At 39.5% G+C, this 27,921-nt stretch overlaps 1 protein-coding gene across 1 annotated transcript in view; it reads left to right on the forward strand.

Annotated features, from left to right (window-relative positions):
* The window catches only part of LOC131248585 (embryogenesis-associated protein EMB8), a 64,993-nt gene that overhangs the window by 31,432 nt on the left and 5,640 nt on the right, over positions 1–27,921 (forward strand). Inside the window, exons 4-6 of the mRNA XM_058248931.1 lie at positions 2,450–2,592; positions 2,709–2,806; positions 2,899–2,993. Of these exons, the coding sequence (XP_058104914.1) occupies positions 2,450–2,592; positions 2,709–2,806; positions 2,899–2,993 (336 nt within the window). The remainder of the gene's footprint in view (positions 1–2,449; positions 2,593–2,708; positions 2,807–2,898; positions 2,994–27,921) is intronic.

Here is a 27,921-nt window from a genome sequence, read left to right on the forward strand (position 1 = left end):
CATTCCCACCCTTGCATGAACATTTAAGGTGGCAAAAAGGGGCATCCAAACCATGGTGTAGGTTGAGTATAGATGTCCCTTCCTTACTGGGCTTTTCTGGGCAATCTAAATGTCATCAGATTACAAGAGAAGGAAAGAGAAGGGAGAGCCATCAGGGGAGGGCTCCGCCATTATTGAGCCGTCCCCACACAATCACAACCACAAACAACAATATAAACACATTGTACAACATAGATCTCGTGATGCATGGCCTAGATCTTTGAGATGAATGGTTGGGATGCCATCCCAGCAACATGCAAGGGTCTAGATGACCCATCATACCTAGAAAAATGGGGAAAATCCCCATGCAAGGGGTCCATCAAGGGAAGAATCCCATGCATGGACATGCATGTACAATGTGGGCCTCATGGCCACATTTAGATGATTGTGTAGGATCTCCACCATTAATTGGTGGGTCCTACACATCCAAATGAGAGAGATGAAAGAGACTACATGAGGAAGAAAAAGCTACATGAAGAAGATGAAGGATCTACTTAATGAAGAAAGCACCCACCTAGATCAACGTTGAAACTTACATCACCATCATCTAGAGGCTCCAAGCAATATGGATCAAAGGCTAAGATCAAGTGAGAAGGGATAGATGATGAGGTATTTTAGGGAGAAGGGGCTGTAGAAAATGGGGGAGGGGACGTTTGGGTGCTTGCTAAGGAAAGGAGAGATGAAGGTGTAGAGAGAAATGAGAGAGAGAGAGAGAGAGAGAGAGAGAGAGAGAGAGAGAGAGAGAGAGAGAGAGAGGCTTTTAAGCCTTGTAATGATGAGTTCTCTCTCTCCTAGGCAATAATGGTGGCCTATGGTGATATAAACAAGGCTTAGGGTAATAGCCTTTCTAGGAACTTAGCCTAGGGTGAAATGATGGGCATGGGAAAACGTGTAAACTATGGTGGGGTCCACCAATCATGCAATCAATGGCCCATATCGATCGATGCTCATAACTTGAGATGTACATATCGGATTAACGCACGAGACGTGGCGTTGGAACTGCGACGCCAATACGGACAAGATGGCATGGGTCTCGGGCCGATCCGAGTTGGGTCAATGTAATTGAACTCGAGGAAGACCGCAAATGCTAACCGAAAGTCGCGGGTCGCCGGAATTCGACCGGTTGGACTGCGAGACTAAGATGAACGAAATGCATACTCACACGCACACATACACACATATGAACTTGGGTCGGGTCTTACAATGCTCCAATTGGATTCCATATGATAGGGGATGGGTCACATGTTTGTTAAAGCTGGTTCATTCTGGCCCTCCTTTGATACAAACATGTAATGTCTGATCTGGATGCGTCACTTGGGAATGAGAAATAAATAGTAAATGCTATCTTATATATGTTGGAATATGTATACTTGCATCATTATCATAGCCTTGTCCCAGTTATTGGGGATCTCTTTATGAATCCTGTTTTGCAAGTAATTGATGTATCATCATCATCTAAGCCTTATTCCAACAAATTGGGGCTGGCTACATGAATCCTATTCCACTATTCCACTCTATCAAGGACCTTATCCTCAGAACTTGTTGACGTATATACTCATAGAAAAAGTCATTGGTGTATGTGCATGATTATACGGGAAAAAAATATTATCATAGTACTGGCAACACTCCTTTTCACTCTTCTTTCTTTCTTTCTTGTTTCTATTTTTGAAGATTACTCTTTTCCACTATCTCCTGTCCAAACATCCAATGAGTTATGTGCGGTATGTGTTGTGTTCAATGGTATGCAATTCACAGGCTCAGTGTTCTTTGCCTCAAGGCCCCTTACGGTAAGCCATTAAAAGAAACATGAAGACAAGTTTTGGCTGATAGGTTGCTTTCATGGGGAATTATATAGTTTCAACCTTGGACATGTATAATATATCACTGGGTAGGAACAACCAGTGCCCATGGTTCAGTGATCAGCCTGTTGATTTGATTGGTCCCACATTGGAGGGTTTTTGGAGACTTTTCGGGCATGGTCCATGCATGGTTGGGGTGAACCAGATCATCAGACTGATCACTGAACCATACCTTGCTCCTACCCAAGGATATTACACATATCCAAGGGTCAAGAATATAATTCCTAAGCATAAACCAAAATTTTAGCCTTCATCTCTCTCTCTCTCTCTCTCTCTCTCTCTCTCTCTCAATGGCTTACCATAAGGGGTCTGTCGGATCAACACATTAGATCTCTATTTCTGGGAGACTTTGGATATGATCCGTCCACGTTAGACCCATCAGATTTGGATCAAAGGCCTGGAAAGGTCACTGAACCACGGGCTCCAGTCATGTAGACTGAAGATCTAAGATACTGGACCCATCGTCAAGGATCATATTATTCCTCTGCTTTCATATATTTTAGATTTTTCTCATTCTTTGCTGCATTACTCATACATGATGTTTGTTGCAGGAGTCCAATAATTGCCCTCTTTCTGGGGCAGTATCCTTGTGCAATCCTTTCAATTTAGTCATTGCAGATGAAGATTTCCGTAAAGGTTTCAATATCATTTATGACAAAGCTCTTTCAAGAGCTCTGTGTAAAATTTTCAAGAAGTAATCCTTATGCTCTGATTTTATATCTTACTTCTATAATGATCGGCATGAAATTATGGTTCGTGAAAAGTTTCTTAGCAATGTGTTATCTTTGTATCTCTTTGGGTTTTCTGCAGGCATGCTCTCCTATTTGAAGATATGGATGGTGAATATAACATCCCATTGGCAGCTAATGCAAGGTCCGTCAGAGAATTTGACGATGGATTAACACGGGGTATGTGCTATCTCTGTGTTGAAATAAGGTTTCTTGTGTTGAATGATAAGCCATAGAAGATTTCTAAGAGCACCTTCAGTAACTCTTTGCAGTTTCCTTTGGTTTCAAATCCGTGGACGACTATTACTTTTACTCTAGCAGTTCGCTCTCCATAAAAGACGTGTGCACGCCTTTATTGTGCATCCAGGTAAAGTTTCTACACCGTGTTATGTTGGAATCTAATACCAAATCTTCGGTTACTTGTCAATAACTTGGAAACTTAGAACTATATTAGTGTTCCCTTTCGCCAACTACTTGAAGCATTTCTTTATTGTGAAAATAGCTAGATGCTTAATATCTGTTCATTGTTGGAGGAATGCTTATGTCCGCTAATGCGAATGGGAAAAAGATACCCATGCGCTTGCCAATTGGTCCACATAAGCTTTGGATTTCATTACAACCAAAAAACGTTCTGTGGTCCTTGTTTTGCATTGCTGGACAAATTAGCAGGCAAATGGGTCAGTGTTTCCAATATGTGCGATTGGTATTAGGATGCATATGTAAGTTTGAATGTCAGCATTTTCTTTAATCATGCGATGATGATGCAAGATAAGATGAATCGAAGCAACACACTTTAATACTTAACTTGAAGTTTTGAGTTCTAAGTCATGTCAACCCCGGAACTTCCGGTCGAATCACACCCATAAAATTAATCGAACACTGGATTAGCGAAAAAAAGAACGAAGTTTTTTCTTTTTCATTCACCATTCATTTATACAAGAGTCTTTACATGCATATATACTTTTTACATGGCAAAAGAATGCCCATCTAATCATAAATCCATTATTTTAATCCCAACCATCTATTTTAATAAACTACTAATGATGAGAAGGATATGGCAAAAGTTCTACGCTGGTTGCTTAACTGACACAACCTTCTCATTTATCCAGGCCTGGGACTGAAATGAGCGTGGAAAAGCTCACAGTGGTAGAGTTTTTAATAAATCATTAATAATGACTGAAATATCCCTAAGGGCCTGTGTGGTTTTCCAATTTCCTATGTAATGCAAAGTAAATGAGCCATCATTATCATTTTCAGGTGTTTGTTTAATGAAGAATTATGGCTCATAAATCAAGAGTCAAATACACTTGTGAAGGAAACAGGTAAAGGAAACTGTAATTGTTACATTTTCACATTATAAAACTCTACCATTTTTACGATGATTTCTGAGTGAAACAAACAATGTAGCAAAATCATCATTGCAGTCAAATGTAGGTGATATCACCACACAATTACAAAAGTAATCATTACCCATTTACTACCATTTACCACTGTAGTTGGAAAACCAAACAGGCCTTAAATCTCATCAGAAACATACGTCCCTTTTGCAAATCCATCATAAGTCATAACCCACTCAATTCTTGTTAGAGATTGCCTGATCTTGAGCTTCTTTGAAAACTAACTTAATAGGCTTTCAAAAGCGACCAATTTCGTGTCATTCAGATGTACCTGTCCGGAAATTAAGTAACAACACTAAGGGTACAAATACAATACATATAGACGGATGCTAAATAATATCCCTTTTATTTCTATGAAAAGCTACTGAGTATATGAAATAGTAAAATGCTATGGAGCATATGGGCCCAAAAGATCCATCGGGTTCTCACGTGGATCAATCAGACCATTGGGCCCATGAACTAATCTGAAAGTTTCATGGACCCAATCTACTTATTGGATATCTTTTTCAGTGCTGCTCTTGGGTTGCACCATTCCTTCCCTGTTGGGAAGAAGCTTATCCTTGAGTTAGAACTGTCGTACATCTCCACCGGCTTGAGTCACTTTTATGTCACATCAAATATCATCTTTGGATTTAGCAGAATTTGATGATGAAGGGCACATTTTGGATGGGCCTTATCGTTGCTAGACTCCACGATTAGGTGTGCAGTTACTTTTCCCATATGATCATGGACCCCAGGGTCCCCATCTCAACCTAAGATTTTCAACTATCAGTTTAGATCAAGGTATTCAATAATAGTAATGGTGGTCGTAATGTCTGCCATTATTACTGTTAGGATACGGGTTGTAACGGCTATTATTGCCTTTTTTCTTTTTGGAAAAACCTATATTGGCCATTACAGGCCATTTCTTTCATAACGGCTATTACAGCCCTGTAATGCACAACGGTTCTCAATGTCACCACGTCACATAACCATTTTTGAATACCCTGGTTTAGAACACATGATTAAGTCATTCATCCTCATTGATCTAGGGATTGATCATCAGTCAATTCTGTCATTGATCCACAGTCTATTTGCTTCCTGACCTGTGCTTAGATCCCTTTGTTTATCGTTTGATGCAACTAAATTGAAAGATGTTATTCAAATTTACCTACACGCCTTTAATGATGATCACCTTAGCTGAAGATAGAAAAGCAACACATAATAAAATAGAAAATCTAGCAACTAGTGCTCAGATAGCAGCACATGCTATACATTGGTAACACATGGCGAAAGGAATTACCACATGCTTAATCTCAAAGATAACTCTATTTTTTTAAAAAAAAAAAATAAAAAATTCAAAATACCATCATCATTAACGATAAAATAGTGTTTGCTTCTTTATGTACTTTTCTCAAAGCAAAAGGAGTCTTAGTATAGTCCTAACCATAAATTGCTTCTGCTAATGACTGTGGATGTGGGTTGTACAAATTTATGGTCCACATTGATGAATGAAATAAGGGCCATATAGTGGTACAATCCACATAGTCTTGAGTTTAGTCCTTGTTTCTATTTATTTAATCAATTAGGTAATTAATATTAAAATGTCATGCTCTGAGGATGGTTTTGGAAATTTTCCTTTTTTACCTTAATATAAAAGAGTATAGGGGCGTGTGGCTCTAATCAGTGTTCATATTATCGGCGAAAAATCGATAATATCACCGATATTATCGGTGTCGCTGGAGTTGCGACACCGAAACTCACTTTTTTCGTTTCTCTTCCAAATATTGGCAAATATTCGGCGATTTTATCGATTTTTAATGTAAAATACAGTTGTCGACCAAAAATTGTGGCCCTGTCAAGGGATAAATGTAGCCGACAACTCCTATTCGACGATAAAAGGGACGATAAAATCGGGAGTTGCATAAATACCAAAAAAAAAAAAAAATCAAGAAAAAAGGGGAAAAAAGAAACTTTTGGAAGTATGTACCTGTAGAATAGAATCGTTGATCGGCATTAATGGGCAAATCTCGACGAAGAGCGAAATCAGAGATTTTTTGAGATTTTAGGTTCCCTTCTGGAACCTTTCTATCGGCGGCTTTTTCTGCGATTTTTTTAGGGTTTCGGGTTTTGAAACCCTTTTACGAATCGGATTGCGTACTGTGTGGCTTTTATCGTGCTAAGTAAACTCAGTTGGGCCTACTGTGAATGTGTGTGGGTTATCCACACCGTCCATACGTGTTTCCAGCTCATTTCAGTGGTTGAGCCGAAAATTGAAGAATTCCCAAAACTCAAGTGGACCACACCACAGGAAATAGTGGGAATAATGACTTCCACCGTTGAAACCCTGTTAGGGCCCACAGTGATGTTTATTTGTCATCCAACCTGTTCATAAGATCACACAGACATGGATGAAGGGAAAACACAAATAAAAGATTCATCCAAAAGTTCTGTGGCCCCAAGAAATTTTGGACAGTAGAATTTCAATTCACACTGTTTCTTGTGGTGAGGTCCACTTGAGATTTGGATGCACTTGGTTTTTCGTTTGGAGCCCTAAAATTATCTGTTAAAAAGGATGGATAGAGTGGATAAAATATGTAAATCATGGTAGACCCCACAGACTTTACTCAGTACGTGCTGAGTTACTCAGTACGCAATCCGCATCCCCCTTGCGTCCTACCCCCTCTCATACGGTAATCCATCCGAGTAGGGCTCTGTGGGGCCCACCGTGGTGTAAGTATTTTATCCACACCGTTCATTGCTTTTCTTAGATCGTTTTAAGATATAATTATGAAAATGACGCAGGTCCACAGCTCCAGTGGATCACACCCAAGGAAGATACAGTGATAATGACACCCACCGTTGAAACCTTCCTAAGGGCCACCGTGATGCTTTTTTACCATCCAACCTATTCATAAGGTCATGTAGACGTTGATGAAGTGAAAAAACAAATATCAGCTTAATCCAAAACTTCTCCAGCTTCCAAGAAGGTTTTAATGGTGGACGTTCAATCCCCAGTTTATGGTCCACTTAAGCCTTATACATGCTCATTTTTTGGCTCATATGTTAAAATGATCTTAGAAAAATGATGAACGGAATGGATAAAACACTTACATCATGGTGGGCCCCGCAGATCCCTGCTGGACGGTAATCCGTCTGGGTGGGGGTAGGACGCAATCAACGGACCTTTTACCAGGAGTGACAGCGGGTGGGTGTGCCGACCTTGGTGGCTTGGATGTCACCAAGTTCCGTGGACCCCACCATTTTGTATGTGTTATATCCACACCGTCCATCCATTTAGCGAGATCAATTTAGGTCATGAACCCAAAAATTAGACAGATCCAAAGCTTGGGTGGACCACACCATAGAAAGTAGTGGGGACAATGATTCCTATTGTTGAAAACTTCCTAGGGCCCACAATGATGTTTATTTGTCATCCAAGCTATCCATAAGATCACATAATCATCGATGAAGGTAAAAAACAAAAATTATACAGATCCAAAACTTCTATGGCCCCTAAGAAAATTTCAATGATAGACATTCAAATTCACACTATTTACTGTGATGTGGTCCACTTGATCATTGAATATGCTTTGTCTTTGGAATCAACCCCTATTATTATATGGTAAAGTGGATGGACAGAGTGGATAAAAGTATATAAATCAGTGAGCCCCATAGAGTTGACTCAGTCCTATATGAACCCATTTTTATTACAATTGGAGCGATTTTGATTACAGTGGGCCCCATAAAGTATATATGAACTCATTTTGATACAATTGGAGTGATTATAGTAGGCCCCATAAAGTATTATATGAACTCATTTTGATTATAATTAAAGCGATTTCCTATGGCAGCGTATGCTTTTTGGGCCCCATTAAATGAAAACTTATTATTTAGTGCTTTGTTTTGTAATTTTTTTTTAATTTCTAAATATGCAAATATGTGTATTTAGGCATGCCCTGAAGTTTTACCGAAAAATTCCATCATTTTCCCCATTATTCGCCATTTTTCTTCGCATTTCTGGTTATCGGCGATATTATCGGCGATAACGATATTATATCTTTATCTCCAGTCAGCGAAACTTGTAGCGATACCGACAACTTGAACACTGGCTCTAATTCATTCTTTCTCCATTCAAAGAGAGTATAAGGGTGTGTAACTCTAATTCATTCTCTCTCCAGTCTCTTCTCCATCTCTTTCTTTCCCTTTCTATTTCTTTTCACTTCTACAGAATTCTACATGGTATCAGAGCAGCATTTCATTCTTATTTACTCCACTTTCTTCTCTTCTATCTCTTTCATCTCATAAAATCTTCTTTTTGTTTTCCTTGTTGCTCTTCATATCTCCCTCGTGTTGAAAGTTCTTTATGAAACCCATGGTTTTTTCTTTGTTTCTTTATTTCTTTATTATTATTATTTTTTGGTTGTGCTGGGCCTTTGTAATGGTTTGCGTGTGATAGTATGAATGCTACTTTCATGATCATCGCTCCTCGTGTTTGGTTGGATCCTATAGGGCGATTGTTTCATCAAGTATGATTTGTACATCGTGAGGAGTGTGCAATTTGAGCATTTTTATATTTGAAAGAATTAGCCCTCATTCATGTAAGCATTGTGATATTCTCTTTAATTTTTTCATCTAATGAAGTGAATGGTGATTAAAGATCTGGGTTCCTAAATCCATCTGATTTTCGAGGAGTTTAGATAACCTCTATAAAACTAAATGGAGCAAATTGTTGCCAATGGTCTAAATCAATTCAAATTTTTTGGATGGCCAAAGTAAAATTAAAATTTTACCTCGGAGAAACCAGATGAAAGTGATAACATGTACGATCAATGGATCTAGGAAGATGCTCGGATCATGATGTGGTTGCGGAACATTATGGAAACTCCTATTAATGGAAATGTAATAATTCTAGATATTGCAAAGGAGGTGTTGGATGCATTATGAGAGATATATTCATCTGATAAGACTATATCTCGTACATATAAGTTGTTTGAAGAGATTTTTACATTCTATCAAGGAGACAAGTCCCTCGATGAATTTTATTTGAACTCAAAGGAATGTTGGAGGGGCTGAATGTGTATAAACCACTTACTAGTGATCTAGAGAAACAATGTCAGCAACATGGGGAGTTCCATGTGGCTAAATTCCTATCTGTCTTAAAACCAAAATATGAGCTAGTGTTGGTGCAAATCTTGGGTGCCAAGGATTTTCCATTTCTAAATGAAGTTTATGCGCACCTTCAACGTGTATTTCTTGGCTTTGCGGGTGTCTGTGATAATTCTGCTCTAGCAATGGCATCATTTGCTGGACGAGTCAGAAGTGGTGGTCATGGTGGCTAAGGTAATCAAGGAGGTGGCAAAGGTAATTAAGGTGGTTGTGGTGATGTAGTAGGGTGTCATGGACCTAAGAAGTTTACTCATTGTGGGCTTACAAATCACATTGTTGAAAAATGTATAGACTTCCATGGGAGGCCAACTTGGACAAATTAGGTATCTTATCTGAAGAGAATAGTGGGTCTCGTTCAGCTGGTTCTACTCCCGCAACTAAGCAACCAAGTACATCTGGTGACATGGTCACACCTACCAAATATGAGCATTCCAAGTTATTGAAGAATCAAACTATCTCTACCGTTACTTCCACTCATATATAGCCATAGTTGTGAACTCATGTATGACTTGTTTAGGGTTCAAGTCCTTTGCTCCATGGATTATTGACTTTGAGGCCTCTGACCATATGACAGGTGAGTTTAGTGCCTTTTTCTCTATCTATACATTGTTGTCGGGTTCATCGATTACTTTGACAGATGGTACCTAATCCAAAGTGTGTAGAACGTGTACTGTTCATTCAAGTCCCTTTCTTTCATTGTCATATGTTCTCTATGTACCTAAATTTCCTTTTAGCTTTAAATTCAAAAAATCACTCAACTGCTTTGTGACCTTTTATCCTTTACAGAGTGTTTTTTTAAGATTTAAAGATGAAGAAAAAGATTGGTTGAGGACGTGAATATGGTGAGCTTTACTATCTTGACCGTGAAGTAATTGGAGCAGTAGCACAGAACAACTTCTTTCCTTATTAGTGACACTGTCGTCTTAGTTACCCATCCTTGAATATTCTCAAAAGTGTTATTCTTCAGTTATCGTTTGTGTCAATTTTTAAAATGTGAAGTGTGTGAGTTAAGCATCATCAAGTCTCTTTTCCACCACATGTGGAAATGCATGTATTGAGTTTGGGGGCCTATTTGAGTTTCTAGTTTGTCATGGTATAAGTATTTCGTTACTTGTATTGATGGTTTTACAAGAATGACTTAGCTTTATTAATGAAAGAGAGATTTGAATTGTTCTCCATTTTTAAGATCTTTCACATGTAAGTACTAAATCAATTTAACTTCGAAGTGCTGTGTTTCGTTCAAATAATGCTAAGGAGTATATAGCCTATTTGTTTAGCTTGTATTTATTTGAAAATGGTATTTTGCATAAAAAATCATGTGCCCATACTCTACAGCAAAACGGTGTTGGAGAGTAAAAAAAACCGTCATTTGCTTGAGGTGACATATACTTTGTTGATTTATATGAATGCTCCAATGTTTTTTTGGAGTGATGCAGTTTTAACAACATACTATCAATTCAATCGAATGCTTTTGGGCAGTTGCTTCATGCAATTTTGTTTGCAGGTGTTTTATTTTTCTCTTTGCCCTTCAAGGTTTTTGGGTGTGTATGCTTTATTCATTAGTTGGAGTGGGGCCATGATAAATTAAATGTTATAGTAATTAAATGTATTTTTCTTGAGTATTCTAGAATGCAACGCGGTTACTGATGTTAGTCCTTGTCTTCAAAGATAATTTATTTATGCAGATGTTATTGAGTTTATTCCATTCATCTCAAATGACAGTAGATTGCTTGACTTACAGGCTTCACCATCAGTGCATGTGCCTATTTCAATCGTCCCCTCCCACTAATCTGTCCATTCCTACCACGCCTACACTTAAAATTTGCCTTTGATGAAAATGGGAAGATAGTGCTGCCAACCATGATGTGCCATCTACCATATCTTCTTTTAAGCCTGTTGATCTAGTCACTCCACCTATATTCTTGATTCGTTTGATATCCCATTGCTCTGAGGAAAGGTAAACGTGCATGTAGCAACCACCCTATCTCCAAATTTGTTTCTTTTCATTGTTTGTCTTCCACCTGTGGATTTTCCTTATCTTTGTCATCTCATTCTCTTCGTATGTCATACTGGGAAGCCTTGTCTTATAAAGAGTGGGAGTCGGCTATGAAAGAAGAAATGGTTGTACTTTATCAGAATGACACTTGGGAGCTAACTAGTCTTTCTGTTGGTGAACATACTGTTACTTATCAATGGGTGCATGCCATTAAATTTCAGCTTGATGACACATTTGAATGATTGAAGGCTCAATGGTTGAAGGGTTACACTTAGACTTTCGGCATTGATTATGTCGAATCCTTATCTCTAGTTGCCAATCTTAATTCCATTCACGTCATTCTTTGTTGTTGTTAATCATGGACGAGCCCTCTTTCAGCTCGATGTTAAAAATGTCTTTCGTCATGGTGATCTCACATGGAAGATTTATATGTAGCAACCACCTGGGTTTGTTTCTTAAGGGGGGTTGGATAAGGTTTGCAAACTAGGAAAGGCGATTTATGAGTTAAAACAGTCATCGCATGCATGATTTGATAAATTCAATAAGAGTATGTTGGCCTACAAATTTGTATGAAGTCATGCTGATCATTCTATCTTTACATGAAGGGGTGCCTTGGGTCTAATTATATTATATGTTGATGACATTGTGGTCATGTAGAGTGATAATAAAGGAATTGAGGATTTTAAGAAGCATCTTCAATGACACTTCAATGTCACTTCCTAACGAAAGATTTGAGTCATCTTCGATATTGCCTTTGGTTGGAAGTTGTTAGATCAAAGAATGGTATTAATCTGTCTCAAAGAAAACATGTTTTGGATTTTCTCACAGAAACACGCTTTCTTGGTATTAAGCTAGTTGATACACCAATGCATTTAAATCATAAAACTAGTTAGTGATCAATGAGATGCAGGGTATCCCAAATCGGTTACGTATCGGCCGTAACGGCCGATACGTAACGGTAATGGTGGGACCCGTTACGCGATACGGGGTCGAAACGGCCGTTACGGAAACCTCACCTTTTTTTCCTTTCTTTTCTTCTTCTTCTTCTCTTTCTTCTTCTTCTTCTTCTCGAGCAGCTGCGGCTGCGGCTGCAGCTGCTTCTTCCTCTTCTTCTTCTTCCTCTCTCTCTCTCTCTCTCTCTCTCTCTCTCTCTCTCAATCTATTCTCTCCCCCTTTCCCTCTTTTCTTCTTTTCTCTTCTTTCCCTCTTTTTTTCTTTTCATTTCCCTCTCTCCCCATTTTTTTTTTAATACTGTTGTAGGTACGTGTCACGCAAAGACGAGCGCTGACACTTCTCGAGCTCCGAGTTGTACGAACGGTTCAAAGGAGATCAAAGTTATATGGGCTCCACAGTGATATATTTATTACATCTACACCGTTCGTCTATTTTCAGAGATCATTTTAGAGCACCACCCAAAAAATGACTTATATCCAGAGATCATCTGGACCACACCAAAAATAGCAACAAAGATAATGATTTTCACGTTAAATAATTCGTAGGCGCACGGTAACGTTTATTTTCCATCCAATGTGATCAGACCCGAGTGGGCCCACTATGATGTATATTTTCTATCCATATCGTCCATCCAGTTTGCCACATCATTTTAGGTCAGAATTCAAAAAATTAGTAATATCCAAATCTTAGGTGGACCACACCATAGGAAAAAATGGTTATAGAATGCTCACTATTAAAATTTTCTTAAAGTCCACTGTAATGTTTATTTTCAATCTAACCTATTAATTGGGTCACATTGACGTAGATGAAGGGAAAACACACATGTCAGCTTGATCTAAAACTTTTCTAGCCCCCCCCAATAAATTTTTAACGGTGAACATTTAATTATTGTTGTTTTTTATGGTGCAATCCACCTGAGCTTTGGATGTGCCTCATTTTTGGGCTCATGCCCTAAAATTATTTGGCAAAATGAATGGACGTTATGGATATAACACATTCATCACGGGTGGGGCCCAAAAAACTTTGACACATGTGTTGCACTTTACATCTGAGTCCCTCCTATTTCAAGCCTTAAAAAATTGTACACGAGACATATATTAACTTAAAATTTGACAATTAAATTATGGTCTGCAATTGCTAACTCACAATGCCAAAATCAAATTACTTAACTAGTTTTAATTATTAATTTGTGAGTTTTTATTTTTTAAAATAGGGCCTTTTGATTTTATTTTATTTTTTTATGATTCACTATCCAATAAATGTCCACCAATTTATAAGTGGGATAATGACAATAAATGACATGAATTTGAGGCTGATTTGGAGAATAGATTGGTCCTCCAAGTCAGCCCCAAATTGGTAACGCCATCTACCTGAATTTAATTTCATTTTTTTTTAAAGAACTATTGGGAGAAATAATATCGAGTTGTTAAGTATATAAATTACATATTTAAAAAAAATTAAATATATGAATTTTGTAGTCAAATTCAAGTTACCTGGTTAAAAAATTAATCAGACAGTCCGATACAACTTCTCACCAAAGAGTGGACCGTTACACCACCATAAACATGTTCCAATTTATAAATGAATGCATATTTGGAATGCTTAGAATATTCCGGATTTAATCAATATTTTTTCATATTTTTTTGGCAAAAAAAAAAAAAATTGCGCCGTTACGGGCTGTTACGCCTCTGTATCGCCGTTACGCCCCCGTATCCGTATCGGTTTCGGAGGGCACCGTTACGCCAACCGATACCGATACGGGACACCTTGATGAGATGTGGTTGAAGACTTAGGATAGTAATGAAGATTTGTTGGAAAACTTATCTATTTAACAATCACAAGGCCAGATATGTCATATTTTGTGAGTGTGGTGAGTCGGTTTATGAGTTCTCCTAGGGTGCCTCACATGGATGTGGTTGTTCGAATAATCATCTTCAAGTTCCAGGGTAATTTAATTTAGATTAGGTAGGCTCCCTGACAGATAGGTGGTCTACTACCGGGTATCACACATTTGTGGGAGGAAATTTGGTTACGTGAAAGAGTAAAAAGCAGGGTTATAGCCAAGGTATTTAATAATGGTAACGGAGGTCATAGGTTCATAATGGCTACTAACGTTACTATTACGATACGGGTTGTGATGACCTTTTTTTTTTTGGAAAAAAACTTGTATCAGTCCTGTAACGGACCATTATGGGGCTGTTAGGAGGCCATTACATGTCATTATTTTTTCTATAACAAGCGTTACGGCTTTTGTCGTTAGGCGTCTGACTAACTCTTATTAAAGCAACATTGTCAAACATGCCACTGTACTTCATATCCTTTTCAGATGTCCAAAATCTATCTTGATTTGGTTGGAAAGGTTGAGGCGATGTTTCCTGTGGCAGGGTACGGAAGAAATAAAAAAAATAAAAATCATCTCCTAAGTTGGGAAGAGGTGCTTGAGTTGTATGGAATTTTTCTTTTGTTTTTTGGGTTGTAGCCTTTTTACGCCTTGGCGTTTTTCTTTAATAAAATTGGAAGCTATAACTTGTTTATTTCACTAACAATAAGGATAATATATAGAAGAGATGGGAGATCTGTAGAGATCTTAACAAGTACACTTTTATACAAATATAGAAGATTCCTAATCTACTTTAACATCCCCCTACAACTCAAGTTGGAATGAAAGGAGAACTTGAGTTTGAAGGGTATGAGTGTTTATTCAAAGTAAAAGAAACATTCAACGGTAACGCGATGGTGAACGTCAATTGGCAACAAACCAACTAGTAGCATGAGGCAAGCATGCACTTTTGATGACTTTTGGGATGTGAACTGTTGGCACTTCCTATGAGTGGTGAATGATCTAGTGGCACTTCTAGTTGTCGGAATTTCACCCATTCTTTTCTAGTGGATACACACTTCTAGTGACTGGTAATTCAATCATTGCTCTTTCGGTAGCTCTAGATGTTCTGGCAAAAATAGAAATGTCATAACAGATGAGGCAATGGGGTCTGGTCCATATGCCTGACCCAAAACACAACTTTGGTCCAAACGTCTGACACATAAATTAAGTCTTGTCCAAAACGCCCAGCTTAAATGAGAAACATGTCTTGTCAAAAGTCTGGTATAGGAAAGTTACATCATCGAAAGTGCATAGAGGAGTTGAAGCTGCAGTCAAATATGATGACGATTAGATTCGGTAAACAATAAAAAACCAAAAGCTCAAGGCAGTGCCCATAGCCATGACGGCCACTTTCAAAACCCAAACAAGTTGCCAGAATATCAAACTAGCCCGCAAACCCAACCCAAAACCCCCTTTCTAAAAAATAAAAAAATAAAATAAAATTCATGGAGTTTACCTTAAAACCACCGGAATATCAGAAATCCAGCTAATACCCATAAACAAAAATTGCCTAAAACACCGAAAAGATCTGGAAATCAAGCAACCAATACTAGCCCGGTAAGATCTTTCATCCTGGAAAAGGCCTTAAAAGCAACTCCTCCCAAATCTCTTCTTCTCCTTTGTTCGATTTGGTAAGAATTGGAGCGATGGAATCCTAAGAGAGGAGGAGAGAAGGAGAAGGAGAGGATTCATTGACAAAACGCCATTAAATAATTTGATGCGAAGAAAGAAATAAGAATCTTTGTAGAATATTCACCATTATAGCTCAGGCGAAACTTAGACAAAGGTTTTGGTGGGGAGACGTGTGACAATGTTAGGGTGTGTTAACAAAGAGAGTGGGGGTGTGGCAGAGTTGGGAGGGTGCAGAATCGGGGAAGACGTGCTACAACGATAGTGCGTTGTTGGTGATGAGTGATGATGACCACTACTTGGATGCCTCCTTCGGGGCAAACCCCACCACTGGTGAAGATGCCCAATCTCAGGTAGTTGGTCAGGAGGTTAGGCTAAGGAATGGAGGCGGCTAAGGAGTTGGTCATGGGCGTGCACCTATGCACCTACCTTGAGAGGGACATCATGATCAATATGACACAAATGCGCAACTCCTCAAGGGAGTTAGAGTGAGTGCCTTTTTATTTGATGGCTGCTTGGACCCTAAAGCCTTTTTAGATTGGTTGACGGATATGGACCACTATTTTGAATGGTATGACATGTCGGATGCTCGACGAGTCCAATTTGCCAAGATGAAGCTTGTGGGCCAAGCAAAGAGGTTTTGGGTGACGGTTGAGCGAAAGAAAGAAAGAGCGAGGGAACTCCTAATAGTCCATTGGGGAGAAATGAAAGAAACACTTAAAGAGAAGTACCTCCCTTTCTTTTATTGCCCACGGTTGATTGAGGAATGACAATGTCTTCGACAGGGTTCCATGAGCGTGGTGGACTATATCGAGAAGTTCGAAGAGTACTCAACCCGCTGTGAGGTTGATGAGGACCCAATACTCACCCTTGCTCGTTTTAAAATGGCCTCCGTCCTGACATTAGGAGAGAATCAAACACTATTGAACAGTTATACCAAGTAGTGTTAGACGTTGAGCAATACTTTAAAGCATCCACGGTTGATTGAGGAATGACAATGTCTTCGACAGGGGTTCCATGAGCGTGGCGGACTATATCGAGAAGTTCGAAGAGTACTCAACCCGCTGTGAGGTTGATGCGGACCCAGTACTCACCCTTGCTCGTTTTAAAACGGCCTCCGTCCTGACATTAGGAGAGAATCAGACACTATTGAACAGTTATACCAAGTAGTGTTAGACGTTGAGCAATACTTTAAAGCATCCACGGGAAAGCGGTTTGACTTTCACGAGTCCGGTGCTAAGGCCAACCCCTCTGGGACTAGACCTAACATGGGATTCCAAAACAAACCTTTCAATAATGCTCAGTTCAGGCCCAAGGATGATAAGGGTAAAAGAGATTGTCAGGTCTAGTTCACGTGGAAGTGGGGCCACTAGGTGTTTTAGGTGTCAAGGGTTTGGTCATTTTGCTCACAAGTGCGGCACGAGAGAGGGCACCAAAGTAATCCTTATTGATGGGTAAGTAGAAGTAGTGCCCTCAGAGAGTGATGGTGAAGATAAGGAATATGATCCACTCAAAACACCTAGTGATGAGGAAGAGGGAACGCAAGAGTCTGCGACCCTTGCAATTGTGTGTTGCGCTTTGGCTCAAGCTAAGAACACTAATGACTGGCGCCGCAACACGATCTTCTACACTTATGCAAAATGTGGGGAAAAGTGCTGTAAGATGATCGTGGATAGTGGTAGTTGTGTCAACGTGGCATCGACTAGCATTGTGAGTCGTTTGGGCTTGAAGCTGGAAGCCCACCCTCAGCCCTAGTCTCCTGGGTTAATGAAACATCCATTCCAGTCTCGCACCGCTGTCTCGTCCCTATTCAGTTTGGATCATATAAAGACATAATTTGGAGTGATGTTGTTCCTATGGATGTGGGCCATATCATTTTGGGTAGACCGTGGCTCTATGACAGGGATGTCACCATATTTGGTCATTCAAATGTCTGTATGTTCTTGTTTGAGGGCAAGAAGGTCAAGCTAAATCCTCTACCACCCAAGAATATGACTGGAAAGGAGTCTGCTACAGAGTGGTGTGAGCGGCCCAAAAGAAGTGGACTCAAAGTCCAAGTCCAAACCGCTCCATAGTTTGAATGCCAAAGACTTTGAGCAAGAAACGGAGGTGGACTCGATGGTATATGCCCTTGTGGTTAGGGAGAGTGTACCAGAGACTAGCGTAGAGTTACCCAGTAAGGCCATTCAGGTAGTACATGAGTTTCGTGATGTATTTCCTCATGATCTACCGAATGAGCTTCCCCCTATGAGGGATATACAACATGCCATTGATATAATCCCTGAGGCAACTCTATCAAACCTCCTGCATTACAGAATGAACCGAAAGAAGCACGCTGAGTTGAAGAGGCAGATTGATGAACTTCTAGAGAAGAGTTTCATTCGAGAGAGCATGAGTCCGTGTGCTATGCCTGCCCTTCTTACACCTAAGAAGGATGGCACATGGAGGATGTGTGTAGATAGTAGGGCCATTAACAAAATCACAATCAAGTATGCGGTTTCCCATACCACGTCTTGATGACATGTTGGATATGATGGCCAATGCTACTATCTTCTCAAAAATTGACCTCAAGAGTGGTTATCACCAAATCCGTATACACCTTGGTGATGAGTGGAAGACGGCCTTCAAGGTAAAGGATGGGTTATACGAATGGCTAGTTATGCCCTTTGGATCAACTAACGACTCAGGCACTTTCATGTGTGTGATGACCCAAGTGTTGAGGCCCTTTCTGGGGAAGTTTGTAGTCGTATATTTTGATGATATCTTGATTTATAGCATGACCAAGGAGCAACACCTCAACCACTTGAGGCAGGTTTGTGGGATCCTTAGGGCCGAAAAGTTATACCCCAACCTAAAGAAGTGTGCGTTTTTGTCTAGTAGTGTGATCTTTTTAGGTTTTATTATCTCAGTTGAGTGCGTATCGGCGGATCCCGAGAAGGTCAAAGCCATCGTCAATTGGCCTGAACCCCGCAATTTTCATGAGGTGCGTAGCTTTCACGGCTTAGCCACCTTCTATAGGCGGTTCATTCGAGCTTCAGTTCCATTATGGCTCCCATCACGGATTGCATAAAAAAGGGAGAGTTTAAATGGACAAAGGCAGCTTCAAAGGCCTTCAAGGAGATAAAGGTCAAGATAACCGAAGCTCTAGTCACGCGACCTCCAGATTTTTCAAAAGCTTTTGAAGTCGCATGTGACGCGTCATGTGTTGGCATAGGAGTACTTTGTCAGGAAGGGCACCCTGTCGCCTTTTTTAGTAAGAAACTGAATGAGACGTAACAAAGATATTCCACGTACGACAAGAAGTTCTATGCGGTAGTGCAATCACTACGCCATTAACGTCATTACCTATTACTGTAAGAATTCGTCTTGTTCTTAGATCACGAGGCCTTGAGATACTTGAACTCTCAGAAGAAATTAAGCCCCAGGCATGCCAAGTGGGCTCAATTCCTTCAAGAGTACACTTTTGTGCTTAAGCACAAAGCCGGTGTAGAGAATAAGCCTGCCGACGCGTTGAGTCGTCGAGTCGCATTACTCAACTCCATGAGCATTGAAGTTATGGGCCTTGAGCGGATCAAAGAAGAGTATTCTGAGTGTCCAGATTTTGGAGTTGTTTACGCGTTATTATTAGAGAGTCCGTCAGGAGCTAACAGTGAATATTTGATTTTGGACGGATATTTGTTTAGGAGTGACCGCTTGTGCATACCACGTACCTCCCTCCTCGATGTCCTTGTCTGGGAGTTACATTCAGGAGGGGTTACGGGTCATTTCGATTGAGACAAGACCATTGCCCTAGTGGAGGATAGATTTCATTGGCCAAGTCTCAAGCGAGACGTAACCAAAATCATAAGGTAATGCCGTACTTGTCAACTGGCAAAGCAAAGAAAACAAAATACATGATTATACACACCTTTGCTGGTCTCATTCATCCCTCGGCAGGATATCAGTATGGACTTCGTGCTTGAACTTCTCAAGACTATTCGGAAGCATGATTCCATATTTGTTGTCGTGGACCGTTTCTCTAAAATAGCTCACTTCATTCCTTGTTCATAGACCTCCGATGCATCTGATGTTGCCAAGCTATTCTTTAGTGAGGTCGTCAAACTGCGTGGGTTACCAAAAACCATAGTGTCTGACCATGACGTGTGATTTATGAGTTACTTTTGGAAGACACTATGTCACATGATGAATACTAGGCTCCAGTTTTCTTCTGCCTACCACCCTTAGAATTGCCAGACTGAGGTGGTTAATAGAAGCCTAGGGAGTTTACTTCGATGTTTAGTGGGGGAACATACCACGAAATGGGACACCGTACTACCCATAGCCGAGTTTGCATTCAATAGTTCGGTCAATAGGTCCACGGGTCTAAGTCCTTTTGAAGTCGTTACTGGTTATAAGCCTAGGAAGCCTATTGATCTAGTCCTTACGTCATTATCTTTTGCGCATCACATCTATTCATTGCATCAAGAAATCAGGCGAAAGATCGCAACTACTAATGAACAGTACAAATTTTCTGCAGACCAGCATAAATGTTTCAAAGAATTGAATATTGGGGATTCTTTGATGGCCTGCATCAGGCCCAAGCGGTATCCTCCGGGGGCTGTTCGTAAGTTATAGGCGCATAGCGCTGGACTCTTCAAAATTATAAAACGAAACGGTCTCAATGCGTATGAGGTAGATCTTCCACCTTCCATGGGAATTAGTTCCACATTCAATGTAGATGATCTAGTTACTTTTCAGAGACCCACTGATACTTTGTCCGGCCCTTCGCCCACCCATCCTGATTCCCCAGATTGACCCCTTCATCCATGACCTCTTCCCGACCTTTCTTCCCAGCCTCTACCTTCCATACCTCGCCTTCACACACCCAGAGAGGAAATAGAGGATATCCTGGACCATGAGATAGTTTCAACATCGGACGGCGGGTTTCAGAAGTACCTGGTTAAATGGAAGTTACGCCCAGCTTCAGACAACACGTGGCTCACTGAGGAAGAGCTTCAAAGACTTGATCCTGACATCCTGGAGCGGTTCAGGAGTTTTATTTTGCCGGTGGCAAAATCTTCACAGTTGGGGAGAGGTGATGAGGACATCGTGCGCACTTGCGCCCACACGCTGCCCACGTGCGCACGCATACCACCCTCCTACGCACGTACGTACAAAGGAGGGCCCTACTGTCGATTTGGCTCGATAACGACATCCAGGGAGGGCCTCCTAGTTAGAAGACGAAGTTTTGATTCAAAAGAGTGGGCCCGATAGTCAAGAAAAGCCCATCATAGGATATCATGATCGTGGCCCACTAGTCGGATTGATTTCATATTTTAGGTTTTGCTTATGTTATTTAGAACATCGTGAACACTTTAGATTTCTTTGATTGATTTTTATTTTAGTTTACTTCATCGCCAAGTAATAAGTTGCGCACATGGCGTGAGTTTTGGGGTATAGGGTTTTCCCTATAAATAGGCACCCCTTATAGTTCTTTTGATTCATTGAAGTTTAATAAAAATTCTTGCAAGTTATTTTTCTACTCTCTGAGTTTCTGAATTGTGGAAAAATTCAAAGTGTGTGCGAAGCCCTTCCTTTTTGAAGGGCTAAATTCAAGTGGGTGCGAAGCCCTCCCTTTTCCAAGGGCTAACTACCGTGGTGCGAAGCCACGTTTATCCCAATCCGCCCCTCCATCTTATTTCATCCATCCTTCCATCATCTTTGCCTCAAATCCACTTGTTTTGTAGCTGTTTGTCTTTCTACAGCTAGTTCCCAGAATCTAGCCCTGCAGGAGGGCTGAAACTTCGATGGAGCACCGCGCTTCGACCGTATGTCGGATTGCCATCAAATTTGGAGGGTTTGGAGACCCCCCTTGGCCGACCAAGGGCAAGAAGTCCCTTTTGGGATTTGGGCCTCCTTCACACGTATGGCCCCCTACTGCGCACGTGCGTCGGTATCTTGCCCAGCTGCCTGCATGCGAGATCTGTTCTAGGTTCAGGATTTCTTTCTCTTTTCCTTTTTCTTACTAGTTTCATAACCTTAGTCTTAGTTTGCATTATCCATAATTTGTTTTCCCCTTTTTTCTCATCCTAGGGTTTCTTGAATTGAAATTGGGGAATCCCTTGGATTAGGGGCTGATTACTATGCATGTGTGGCTGAATTCTATTTCCCTTTGAGTATCGTTTAACTTATAATTTTTATTGTTTCAGCCCTAGCGTGTGTAGGCCTGGACCCGCATAGATTCCCCTTAATTGAATGTTTGGACTTTCATGTGAGATATGGAATTTGCGTAGTTGTTTCTGAACTAATGTGATCTTAAGCCTGAATTCTTGCACATCATATTTGAATTTCATGTCCTACATCACTTTAGTCCTTGTTTCTCTTTATTTAGTTAATTAGGTACACGTAATATTAAAATGTCATGTTGTAAGTATATTGTCTCCCACATATGAGATGAGCTGGTAGAGATATTGTAGTGTGTGTGAGTGATCCGGTGTCCAATCTGGGGTCCAATCCCTAGTAGTATTACCTTAAAAAAATTAAAATAACTAAATAAATAAAATAGAGAGTAGGAGCATGTAGCTCTAATTCACTCTCTCTCCATTCTCTTTTTTCATGTCTTCTCTCTCTCTCTCTCTCTCTCTCTCTCTCTCTCTCTCACTTCTACATAGTGTTACCTTAAAAAAATTAAAATAACTAAATAAATAAAATAAAGAGTACGAGCATGCAGCTCTAATTCATTCTCTCTACATTCTCTTTTTTCATGTCTTCTCTCTCTCTCTCACTTCTACATAGTGTTACCTTAAAAAAATTAAAATAAATAAATAAATAAAACAGAGAGTAGGAGCGTGTAGCTCTAATTCATTCTCTCTCCATTCTCTTTTTTCACGTCTTCTCTTTCTCTCTCAGTTCTACATAGTGTTACCTTTAAAAAAATTAAAATAACTAAATAAATAAAACAGAGAGTGGGAGCGTGTAGCTCTAATTCATTCTCTCCATTCTCTTTTTTCATGTCTTCTCTTTCTCTCTCACTTCTACATAATTCTACGAGATCTAATTCTAACGACTATTTCAATTAAACATTAAAATGAGCAAAATATCCCTCATCATACATGCTTTATATAGATTGGTCATTGCTCATAACTTAAAAGACATAGGAACTGCATAACTTGCACTTGTTTGAAAGCTAACACAACAGGCTTACAAATGGATGGAAATAGGTGACAAAAATACTAAAGGGAAGCTTGCCAACAAGTCGTAGATTAACTCTTAACTAGGGGCGCATATCAAGGTATCCCAAATTGGTTAAGTTTTGGCCGTAGCGGCCAATTCGTAACGGTAACGACATCAACCATTACGCGATTCGGCCCCGAAATGGGGCACCTCTGTTTTTTGGGTTCGTAACTGTCGTTACGGGACCGTAACGGTCATTACGGCCCATAATGGCCGTTACGGTACCGTAACAAACGTTATGGTCCATGACCCTAAAGAAAAATGAAAAAAAATAGTTAAAAAAAACATTCCTTTTTTTTGTTTTTTTTTGTTTTTTTCCTTTTCTTCTTAGTATTATTATTATTATTATTATTATTCTTTTTGTCATGCTACTGTGGCGCTGCTGCGGTTGCGGCTATGGAGCTGCTGCGGCCGCGGCGGCAGCAGTTGCTGCCCTTCCTCCTCTCTCTCTCTCTCTCTCTCTCTATCGGTTCCTCTCTCTCTCTCGGTTCAGTCCCCTCTTCTTTCCCTCTTTTCTTTTCATTTCCCTCTCTCTTCTTTTCTTTTTCCAGAAAAAACGAACGGATGAAACAGCCACGCAGTTTTTTTTTGGTATAATCTGCAGTGCACACTGCATGGTGCACACCCACTATTTTTTTTATGTGGGGGTGGGGCCCACCTTGATTTATGTATGGTAAATCCATGCCATTCATAATTTTTCAAGTTCATTTTAAAGCATGATCCTTGAAATGAAGGGATCAAAATCTCAATTGGACCACGCAGTTGGGATTGAATGCCCATCGTTAAAATCTTTTTAAGGCCCATTTTGTGATCCACCTAAGATTTGGATCAGCCTCATTGTTTGGTCCATGCCCTGAAATAAGTGGGCTAAAAGGATGGACCGCATGGATATACAACAAATGCATTGAGGTGGGCCCCACTTTTAAAGGCATGCTCACTAGTGGTCCACTGAAGATTTAATTCTACTTGAATTTTTGGACCATGCCTTATAATGAGTTGGCAAAATGGATTGACGGCATGGATATACAAATATATCGAGGTGGCCCGCCTGGCCCACTAGTGGTCCACCTAAGATCTGGATTTACCTATTTTTTTTTTTTTCCAACACCTTAAATGAGTTGACAAGACGGATGGATGACATGTATATATAATACATAATCGAGTGAACCCCATGTACAGGGCCCTAAAAATTTATACATGAGGTATATATCAACTCAAAATTAACCAATTAAATTTTGGAACCATTGTTGCTAAGTCACAATCCCAAAATTAAATTGTTTGAACAATTTTCACTATTAGTTTGTAGACACTTGTTTTTTGAAATAGGACCATTTGATATTTTTCATTTTTCATTGTCCAATAAATGTCCACCAATCCATTAGTGGGATAAGTGCCAATAGATTGCATTAATTTAAAGCTAGTTTAGGGCATCAAACGGTCCCCTAATCAGCTCCGAATTGACAATACTATTTACCCTAATTTAATTTAAAATTTTTTTTTTAATAAAGATCTATTGAGGAAAATGATATCAAATTGTTAGGTATATAAATTACATAATAGGATACAAAAGTCCCTAGATCTATATATTGAATTGAAATGTATGTGAGTCACGAAGTATGCAAAGCACTAGCATAATAAATAAAAGGAAAACTTGAAAATATAAGATGTTTTGGTATTACATTCATTATAGTAAATATATATATATATATATATATATATATATATATATTAGTTAGAAAACTAAATATAAAGAAATTTAATAATTCCAGGTTTTTAGGTTCATAAATCCATAGTTAGAAATACTAGCATTATCACCAAAGAGTTGGACCGTTACATCCACCATTAAGGTTCATAAATCCATCAAATGAATGCATGTTTATTAGCCAGGCAAATATTCTATAAGGTCACAAAGACTTAGATGAAGGGACCACATGAATGTCAGATAGACCTAGCAAGCGAGAGGCCCGTCGTGGCCCTTGAGATGTTTTTGAGTAATTCGGACAAGGTTTGCTATCGAGTGCAGTAGACAACACGATACCTTGATTGGACAGTCCATATCATGTGACCCACAGATAGGGGTGTACATTGAGTCGAACCGAGACTCGGCTCGACTCGACTCGGCCATTGGCTGACCTCAGCTCGAACTCAGCTCAGCTTGGCCCTCGAGCCTGACTGGCTAGCTTTGCTCGGTTCGGTCAGCAGCTCAGGCCAGCTCGGGCCGAGTTTGAGCCAAGATTGAGCCGAGTTCGCCATTGAGGCATTTCCACAAACACCTGAACTGCAACTTTAAAAACCTACTGTTTTACAAACAGAGGCAATGGTTTTACAGGTGTTTTATCAAACACCTTTTAAGTAACATAAAAACCAAAAAAAAAAAAAAAAAGAAGAAAGAAAGAAAGAAAGAAGAGTTGTATGATGTGCATGTTAAATTTGGATGTTAAGGCATGTGCCATTTTGTTTCATGTACATACCTTCCTTGCCACTAGCCACATTTTGTTGAGTCATTTTATCAAACAGTTGGTGAGCAACATCAATGGCAAAGTAAGTGAGTCACCAAACTGGTTTGTTCTGATTCGAGCTGGATTCGATCTGAGTCGAGTCGAGCTGGGGCCTGCTCGAACTCGGCTTGAACTCATTTTTGAGCTAAAAAAATCAGCTCGACTCGACTCAAACTTAGCTTCGAACCGAGTCGAATCAAGCTTTTTCGAGTCAAGTCGAGCGAGCTAACCGAGCTACCTTGGTTCATGTACACCCCTACTCTTAACCCTAACATCATCATCGTCATCTAAGCCTTATCCCGAGGTCAATTATTAGTTCTAATTCTTAACACTCATTGAATAATAAACCCCATGGACTAATGACCACACAATCCAATTGGACTAGATTTGGGTCTAGATTTGTCACCAGGCCCTTGATATGATTAGTGATTTAAATATTGATACTATCGCTTGATAGGACTTTAGTTCATGAAATTCCCTGTATTGTGTGATATTTCACTAAGTATTGCAATATATCAACAAAATATCGATACATTGTGATATTTTGATAATATCACTTTTAAAAGTCAGTATTGTTGATACTCTTGATACGTATTGACGATACCTCAAGTGCGTCAGCTCCCTTGCGAAAATATTGGAACTTCAATCATAAAATCCCCAAAATCCTTTTTTTTTTTTTTCAAAACTTTTTGGCTTTGATTACCTTTCTAAGGGGATTTCAATCATTATTTTTTGTTTTTTTGGAGAGAAAAGTGGATTTAGGTGCGGAAATCAAGATTAGAGCGTGTAGTACCAAAAACTAGATTAGTGAGTTTTTGCAAATTTGAGCAATTTTTTCTAATTTAAATTGCTTGGAATTAGTGGAATGAAGTTCATAATCAATGATTTTGCATATTTTTACTGCTCGATCATGGATTTTGACTTCTGATTTTTGAATTTGGGAAAAATGGGGAAATTGGGGAAAATATGAAATTTCCTCCATTTATCATTTTAATTAAAAATATATGTTTTTAAAAATAGTTTGACCATATGTTATTTAGGCCTAATATTTATGAGTGTATGTTGATCTTAACATTAGCCACACTTATTTATTTTTAAAAACATTATAAAAAATTATTTAAAATATATATTTGAAATAAATGCACCATTCATTATAGGAAACTTATTACGTGTACTTTTAAAATTTTTTTTTTTTTTTAAAAAGTTCTAAGTGTGTAGTAATGTCTTTTTTAAACATTCCTTGAAGTTTAATTGAAAAATTCGACTAATTTCCTAATGTTTCTAATGGGGACATCACGCGCACACACGCACGCACGCCGCCCCCCTATACACGTACGTCGGAAGGAGGGCCCCACCGTCGATTTGGATCGATGACGACGTCCAGGGAGGGCTTCCTAATTAGAAGATGGAGTTTGGTTCATTGAAGTGGGCCCGATAGTTAAGTAAAGCCCATCATGGGATCTCATGATAGGGGTCCGCTAGTTGGATTAAGTTCATATTTTAGGTTTTGCTTATTTATGTTTTTTAGAATATTATGAATGCTTTATATTTCTTTGATTAATTTTTATTTTGATTTACTTCATCACCAAGTAATAGATTGCGCGCATGGTGCGAGTTTTTGAGTATAGGGTTTTCTTATAAATAGACACCCTTTGTAGTTCTTTCGATTCATTAAGTTTAATAAAAATTCCTGTAAGTTTTTTTTCTACTCTCTGAGTTTCCGAGTTGTGGAAAAATTCAAGTGGGTGCGAAGCCCTCCCTTTTCGAAGGGCTAATTACTGTGGTGCGAAGCCACATCTATCTCCATCCGCCCTTACCCTCTTCAAACCATATCTCTCATCTTCTACAACCATCCTTTCTTCAAATTCATCAGTTTTTGTAGCAGATCTTCTCCCTACAGTCAATTTCAAGAATCTGGCCCTGCAGGAGGGTTGAAACTTCGGCAGAGTACCATGCCCAGGCCGTTCGTCGGATTGACGTGAGATTTTGGGGTTTTGAAGCCCAGGTCTAGCCGACCAAACCCAAGAGAGCCCTTTTTGGGTTTGCGGGCCCCATGCACGTGCGTCAGGCCTCTCTTGCTGTCCACGCACACGAGTTGGTTGCAAGTTCTTTTCTCCTCTCTTTCACTCCTCTCTCATCTGATTTCCCTAACCCTAACCCTGGATTGTTCTAAATCCCCCAATTTCTACCCCTTCTCTCACCCTAGGGTTCCTTGAATTGAAATTGGTGAATCCCTTGGATTAGGGACTGATTGCTGTGCATCTGTGGATGATTACTGCTTATCTTTGAGCATTGTTTGGTTTATAATTTTAACCGATCCAGCCCTAACATGTGTAAGCCTAGACCCGCATAGATTCCCCTTAATTGAATGGTTTGGACTTTCACATGGGATATGGAATTTGTGTAATTGTTTCTGAACTAACGTGATCTTAAGCCTGAAATCTCGCACACCATATTTGAATTTCATGTCCTGCATCAGTTTCCTGATGTTTTCCAAAAATAGAGATATATGCGATATTTTTCATGCAATACCAATATGTTTCTATATCCCAAGGGTGTAATACGTGCATCAATACCAA

The sequence above is a fragment of the Magnolia sinica genome, chromosome 6 (genome assembly GCF_029962835.1).
Source record: "Magnolia sinica isolate HGM2019 chromosome 6, MsV1, whole genome shotgun sequence".
Taxonomy (NCBI): Eukaryota; Viridiplantae; Streptophyta; class Magnoliopsida; order Magnoliales; family Magnoliaceae; genus Magnolia; species Magnolia sinica.